At 44.6% G+C, this 7277-nt stretch overlaps 1 protein-coding gene across 1 annotated transcript; it reads left to right on the top strand.

The window, feature by feature from the left end:
• The first annotated feature begins 348 nt into the window (after positions 1–348).
• Positions 349–6529, top strand: AHSA1 (activator of HSP90 ATPase activity 1). Its single transcript, XM_014869807.2, has 9 exons — positions 349–468; positions 820–1010; positions 1194–1276; positions 1934–2051; positions 3675–3763; positions 4109–4243; positions 5002–5103; positions 5642–5693; positions 6121–6529. Exons 1-9 carry the CDS (start codon positions 389–391, stop codon positions 6291–6293), a joined length of 1023 nt encoding a protein of 340 aa, XP_014725293.1. The 5' UTR covers positions 349–388; the 3' UTR covers positions 6294–6529.
• The last annotated feature ends 748 nt before the right edge of the window (positions 6530–7277 follow it).

Genomic DNA, 7277 nt, shown 5'->3' on the forward strand with positions numbered 1-7277 from the left:
GCGCGGCGCAGCCGCTCCTCGTTCACGCACTACGAGTCCCGGCGTGCCCCGCGGGCCGCATTGCCGTTCCTTCGGACTACCAGTCCCAGCGGGCTGCGAGTGCGGCGGTGCGGTGTCTGGGCCGGCAGCCGGAATCGGGGCTCTGGGAACTGTGGACTGACTCCGAGAGCTGCGGGTCGGCGGGGACGAGACGGGACCGGACCGCGAGTGCCAGTTCCAGCTGCCTGCGGCGCGACGGAACCAATTAGCCGGGCGGAACCAATAAGCCGGGGTCGCGCCGAGAGGGGGCGCGCCGGAAGGGCCCGCGCCGGGCGGAAGGCGGGAGGCGGCGCGGCGGTTCTAGCAGCTTCCACGGGCGCTCGGAGCGGAGGCGGCAATCCCGGTCCCGATGGCCAAGTGGGGGGAGGGAGATCCACGCTGGATCGTGGAGCAGCGGGCGGACGCCACCAACGTCAACAACTGGCACTGGTGAGCGGGGCGGCTGCTCCCAGACCCGCCGGGAGGCCCCGGGGTGGAGGGGGCTGCGCAGCCGGAGTCGCGGGCAGAGGGGCCGCCCCCCGTCCCTTCCTTGCGGGCTGGTGTTGAGGCGAGAGTATCCGGGCTGATCCTCTGGGGCTGCCCCCGGCTGCGTGCGTGTATAACGGAATGCTCAAGCCGAGGTGTGCCGGAGGAATGCGTGAAGGTGGCCTGGGGAATAAATCTCTGTGTGTTTGTGTTGAAACGGGACAGGGAGACAAGGTTGGGGAACACTGGATAGTCCCAGTATGCACTGTCAGCGTGGCCTGTCCCAGATTCTCACCCCGCTTGGTTTTCCTGCAGGACGGAGAGGGATGCCTCCAACTGGTCCACGGAGCGGCTGAAAGCTCTCCTTCTGCCTGTCAGGGTGGAGGGTGAGGAAGGGGCATGTGAGGTGACAGAAGTGAGCAAACTGGATGGAGAGGCCTCCATTAACAACCGCAAAGGGAAACTTATCTTCTTCTACGAGTGGGTTATCAAGCTAGCGTGGACTGGTGAGTGATAAGCACCCCTCCTGTTTCAAGGTCAGATTCATGTATAATATCAAGGGTAGGGATAATTACCTCATTTGGGTGATAATAATAAAAGGAAATGTTGTGTTTTGATACAATACAAGTTTGCTTTGACAACAACCAGAGTAAGAAACGTTGATCTGAACAATATAATTATAATTGCAGGAACCTCAAAGACAGGGGTCAAATACAAAGGTTACGTGGAGATTCCTAATCTTTCAGATGAAAATGACATCGATGAAGTTGAGGTAAGCACAGTTAGATGTATGGATTATTCTAATAGGAATACTCACAGCAGTAATATTTCCTTCCCTGGTACCTTTCTTACAGCATTTGTGTAGAAGTTTTTACTACTAGGGACTGCTTAAGTTAATAGAATCAAAGAATAGTTTGGGCTGGATGAGATCTTTAAAGGTCATCTATTACCAACTTCTCAGCCATGAGCAGGGACATCTTTCACTAGATCAGGTTACTCAGAGATCTATCCAACCTGGCCTTGAACACCTCCAGGGATGGAGCATCCACACATTCTCTGGGCAACCTGTTCCAGTGCCTCACGGCCCTTAAAGAATTAGAATAAAGAATTTCCTTCTAACTTTTAGTCTAAATCTTTCCTCTTTCAACTTAAAACTGTTATTTTTCATTCTCTTACCACATTCCCTGACAGAGAGTTGCTCCCCCATCATATCAAATTAATTCCTGTCTTCTAGATGCAAAGGGCTCTGTAGCACAAGAAGGTATTTAGGCATACCTGTACTGTACTGTAGGTTGAGAGAGATGAAGTGAAAGATGAATAAAACTGCGGTGTTTGTGGAAGTTTAGCCAAAGTCTGTTATGTTGAATTGAGTAATAAAAAAACTGTGCACGTTTGTCCTTGTTAATCAGTGCTTGTCTTTGTTGTTTAGATCCTTGTCAGCCTTGCTAAAGATGAGCCTGATACTAACTTGAAGACCCTGATGAAGCAAGAGGGTGCAAAGAAAATTAGAGATGCAATAAAAACTTACATCAGCACTCTCAAAACGGGTATGTAACTGAGAGGGAAAAGTGTTATGGGAACCCATAGAGACTAATTCTAAAGAAGGGATGGGGGTAAAGAGAGGAGTTGCTCACTCCGTCTCAACAGAAAGGTGTCAGAGCAATAACAGTAACTTTGGGAAGAGGCATTTCTGGCTCTAGACAGTATAGCAAAGCCCAGAAAGATTTGTTTTGGTGATAACACAGTAATAAAGAGTATTTTTTAATTTATGTTTTAAAACTGAGAATGTCCTTAATATCCTGAAGCTGTAGAGAAAATGAAAGCAAATAAAGTATGTAGGTTACCCCAGTGACATAGTCACTGCCTATGGCACAATCTGGCCTTCAGTTTGCTTACTCCCTTGGAAGATATCTTCTCCAGTTCGTAGTTTGTTTGTTGAGGTTTTTTTTCCCTTTTGCCACGCTGGTAAGGATACCTAGTGTTACTTGGATTTTAGAATAACTGATGTCTGGAGATTACTCTGCAGGTTTTGTTGGTGTCTTTTAATGAGCTGTCTCATCATCTGGATGAAGTTTATTTTTTTAAAAGTTAAATCTGGGTCCAGCAGTTGGAGTTAAATCAATGTGCTTTGGTTGAGTTTGGCTTTCCTCTCAAATACAGGCTGAGAATACTACAGTTGCTTTTTATATCCATTTACCTATATTACACTACACGTTCAAGATATGCTGGGTACAAACCACCACTGATTGCTGTTTTTCCAGGATCAAATTTCTGTACTCTTGTTTTCTTTTCAGGCACTGTAGTGTTCAGGCTGGGAGATGCAGTCACCCACTGAAAGATAAGAATGCTAGTCAGAAAAAACTGTATGATCTTGTGGGCTGCAGTAAGTGAGAATAAGTGGGAACTAAGTACTGCAGGATACAGGTTTATGCATATATGATAAAATTCTGCCTTCTAGTGGAATTTTGCTACTCTGAACAGATGAAGAAGAAAAAGGAGCAGAATGTTATATAATTGGTAAAAGCAGAAGTGACTGAGCTGGAGAGAAAGCAAATGTAATTCTGAACGAGGCTGAAGGTTCTGATGGAGTTACAAAAGTGTTAGTACTGCTGGACAGGGCAGTGTGAGGCTTGCCTGGCATTCTATGTGTAGTCCTGGCATCTGGGGTCAATAAAGAGAACTCAAAGAGGGAGTTAGAAGTTAATGTTGTTTACCGCAGTAATCCAAGAAATGAAGAACCAGTGTGAAAAGAAATGCAAAAGCTTGGTTTGGTGTGTCTAGACCAACAAGGCAAAAGTTTTTGAGGTGTGATTGCAATTTATATTAGAGACTGAGAGAATAAAAAAGCTACGTAAGTCTAAGGCTAACCAACATTAATGTGAAAGCAGCATGTGGAAGATGCTATGTCTAGGCTGTGAAGATGAGTAAGTCCCTAATTGTTAGCATAGGCAGGTTCTCACAGGGCCTTTGGTGGAGAGTAGTAAGGGAAATAATTAATTACTTATAACAAGAGGTCTGTTTACTTTTTCTGAAAACTGTTTCAAGTCATGGATGCTAGCAAGAGCAAGGGGGAAACCAGGAAGCCCTTTTTGATTGTGTATTTCAAAGTACAGTCAGAAGGTTTACTTGATCTTTTTACTGGTTTCATGGGCACATTCATGTCTTTCCAGAATTCACCCAGGGCATGATTTTGCCCACAGTGAATGGTGAACATATGGAAACAGCACCTCAGGTGGCTCCTAAAGCAGAAGATTGCAAGGTAAACAAAACTGCAAACATGCTTTGGGATCAGTGAAGAAAGGTACGCTGTATTAGATTCTGGGACTTAAAGGAGCAACCTCTGTTGTGTATAGGATATATACATTCAGGAACTGACAATCTGTGGAATAGGTGTGACTGTTTCCATTGGCAGCACGTGATGTTTCTTCCAAGCAATGTGATAAATCTGCTTTTTATATTGAAGTATGGTTATATCGAATTGCGTCTTTACCAAGAGCCTTTGTTTTTCTCCTTGGATATGTGAACCATTTGTTCATTTTTGGTTTGGGGTTTTTTTTGGTGAAAAAATGTGTGTATGTGTTTGTTTTCCCTGTTGTTTTGTTAGATGGCTGCCAGGAGCAGTACTGCCACATTGCAGCCCAAATCCATAGGAGTCAAGATCCCTACCTGTAAGATCAGTTTGAAGGACACCTTCCTAACATCTCCTGAGGAGCTCTACCGGGTATTCGTTACTCAGGAGGTAATGCCTGGCTTGTTCTGAGAGTTGTTCTTTGCATATAGGAGGCTCTTCCTAATAAGCTTTTTGAGAAGTTCTGTAGGACACTCACAATCTGTAGAAATTGAATAAGAAAGCTGTTCTGCAGAGTCATTGCTGAAAGCTTGTGTGTGCATCTTTTCACATAGCTGACAAGAGGGGATTGATACCAACCAGACGCAAGTTCCATATAATTGTCAGCTCCTATGTGTAGGTGTATGCTTTACTGCATGTGGCCAGATCACTTGGGATTTACAGTTGTGTCCTTTTGGTTTGTTTTTGTTTTTCCCGTTTAAGGTTAGGTGGTATCAAAAGTGTGTTTCGGGAATAGCTTCCACTTTTCCACAGACTATTAGATAGTTTAGGATGAGAAAGCAGCATTGTATCATTATTTAAACACGATCTTAGTCTTTTGTTCTTCCTATTTTCATAAGAAAAATGAAAAAGTAAAGGATATTTTTTCTTAGAACTGGGTTTCATTAAGAAATCAACAAAGTAAATCACTGTGTGACTCAGAACACTGCATGGCACTAGAAAGCTGGAGGTTCACCAAGGCAGGTGAAATGTTGCTGTAGTGACTAAAAGCTTGCTTTTCTGGCCAGAGCAGGGATTTTGTCTTTTGCTGAAGATCTTAACACTATTGACTTACTTCCTTTTCCAGAACTTTTGTAGCTGGGTGGGAGGCACTAGTTTGCAGGAAGATAATGTCAAGTAATACAGGTCTTCTCCTGAATTCTTTTCAGATGGTCCAAGCTTTCACCCACGCACAAGCCACCTTGGAGGCTGATAAAGGAGGCAAGTTTCAGTTGCTGGATGGCAGTGTCACAGGAGAGTTTGTTGACCTAGTAAGTACTAATGAGTTCCGGTGCCTCTTGCTCAGAGGCAGCACTGCTACTGTTACTTTTTATCAGTTCTGTTTACAATGATTCTGTTAGCTAACTGTGGGGTTCTAACCGGTGCCCAATAGTTATCTATAATTTCTGTGGCTATTGAAGCATTCCTAGTAGTATGGATTAATGCATGGCACTTCTGCCTGGGGAGAAAACATGAATTCCAGTCATAGATCTCCCCTTTCTATGTGATTTTACTTATCGGGGTTGGAGAAGTGTTAAAGATAGTAAGTGACCCTTTTTCTCTTTGGCTGAATTGTCACTAAAGTCTTCTGGACAGGGACTCTGTCTCAGTGTTTGGGGCTGTACTATTGCATACCTTTCTAGAAGTGGATTGAAAAGAAAAGGACACTTAAAATCTCTTTCCCTCTTGTGTATGTGTTTCTCAAGGGATCTCTAAAGCTTCATTCATATCAACACAATTCTAGATGTTTTCTTTTAGACTGGAGGATTTATAAAAAATTACTACTCAGTCTTTGTCTCCCTTTTCAAGGTTCCTGAGAAGCAACTTGTTATGAAATGGAGATTTAAATCTTGGCCAGCTGGTAAGTAGTCCCGAAATGGACTTGCCTGTCTTTGAAGAATACCATCCCTGTTTGCCATACTTTATTGTGGCTTGTGATAGGGGAGCACACAGTGTTCTGGGAGTTCCTCCACTGTTATCCCAGCTTCCTATCCTACATTATCATGTCTGCTTCTTCAGCCACTGTGTAAAGCAGTGACCAGGTAGGAAGGATGAAGTAGCTGCTTGTGCAGCTGTAGCTGCAACTGCTTCAAACCGCAGGAAGAGGGAGCCCTCCTCTAGCTGTGTTTCTAGGGAAGGCCTACAGCTGCCCTAAGTAAACCCTCTGGGAACGACTTCGAAGACTCTTTTAAATGGTGCTCTGTGAAAGGAGGGGCAGAGCAGTCTCTGGGGGCTGTATGCACTGTACTACACGCTACTGACTGACAGATTTGCTTTGGTTCCTCTAGGGCACTTTGCAACCATTACCTTGAACTTCAATGACAAAGGTGGAGAGACAGAGGTGTGCTTGGAAGGCAAGGGCATTCCTGCCAGTGAGGAAGAAAGAACAAAGCAAGGCTGGCAGCGCTACTACTTTGAGGGCATTAAACAGACATTTGGTTACGGTGCCCGCTTGTTTTAATACCGGTTGCTGGGAGGCTCTGCCTGAAGACTCTGCCACATGGACTGATAAATTTCTTGCCGGTTCCTTTCTAATCTTGGCCCTGCCGCTGAGTAAAGTGGGATGACAGGTGATGAGGAAGGCCATGGAGCAGCACCACTTTCAGTCCCTCACTGCTTTGTGCATGTCTTGTGCTGCAGGGGATTCTCTTACATGTACATACTTCTATTGCTAAATAAACCTAACTTAAAAAAACACTGTGGAATTTGTGTCCTCAAATTCGCTTGAGTTCAAAGGGTTGGACGATAGGCTGAGAGAAGGATCTGTCTGGAAAAACAGTGATCAATGAGGATTGCTGATGCCAATGTGATTTACTCCTCACTTCTGGGGGAGTAGAGAGCATGAGCTCGATGCAGTTTTTAGTTTGAGCAGCTGCTTGTTTTCCCTCTGCTTTTGATCTGCCGGTAGTAAATGTTTCAAACTCTTCCCATTTTTGAAGGGATCTGTGATCCTGTTCATACTATTCCTCTCTTTGCATGTCCCCTTCAACACAGTCATTTCTTACACTTCCACTAGTCTGCTCTACAAGAATGACAGTCATGCAAACCAGTGCTAGGGAAACTCCCACCTACAGAATGGTTCTAGAAGGTTGTGGGGCCCAGGGCCAGCTACTTCCCAGACCTTCAGGCCAAAGCAAACTTTTATTTCAGAAATCGTGCCTCTGTTCAGAGTCTACAGAGTGCAGGACTTTTTGCTCATCATACTTCAGCTATTGCTTTAACTGGTGAGGAAGAAAAATGCTTGTTCTCACCTGCTAATACATTAGTTCCTGGAGCTGCTTTCAAAAAGCAATAAACTTGTTTATAGAAAGGGTGAAAATCTGACTGATCAGAATTGTCAACCTATGTAACTTCAAGGGTGACAGAAGTGCTTGGTTTTCTTTTTGAGGCATGAGCTTCTCTTGTATACCTTGTTTTCTCCTAGTGTTTCTCACAGAGCTCCTTT

This window comes from Sturnus vulgaris, chromosome 6, assembly GCF_052056855.1.
Source record: "Sturnus vulgaris isolate bStuVul1 chromosome 6, bStuVul1.hap1, whole genome shotgun sequence".
Taxonomy (NCBI): Eukaryota; Metazoa; Chordata; class Aves; order Passeriformes; family Sturnidae; genus Sturnus; species Sturnus vulgaris.

Coding starts and splice junctions, on each gene's coding strand:
- AHSA1 (XM_014869807.2), top strand. CDS start 389: ATGGCCAAGTGGGGGGAGGGAGATCCACGCTGGATCGTGGAGCAGCGG. Junction 2,052..3,674: donor CATCAGCACTCTCAAAACGG/GTATGTAACTGA, acceptor ATGTCTTTCCAG/AATTCACCCAGGGCATGATT. Junction 4,244..5,001: donor GGGTATTCGTTACTCAGGAG/GTAATGCCTGGC, acceptor AATTCTTTTCAG/ATGGTCCAAGCTTTCACCCA.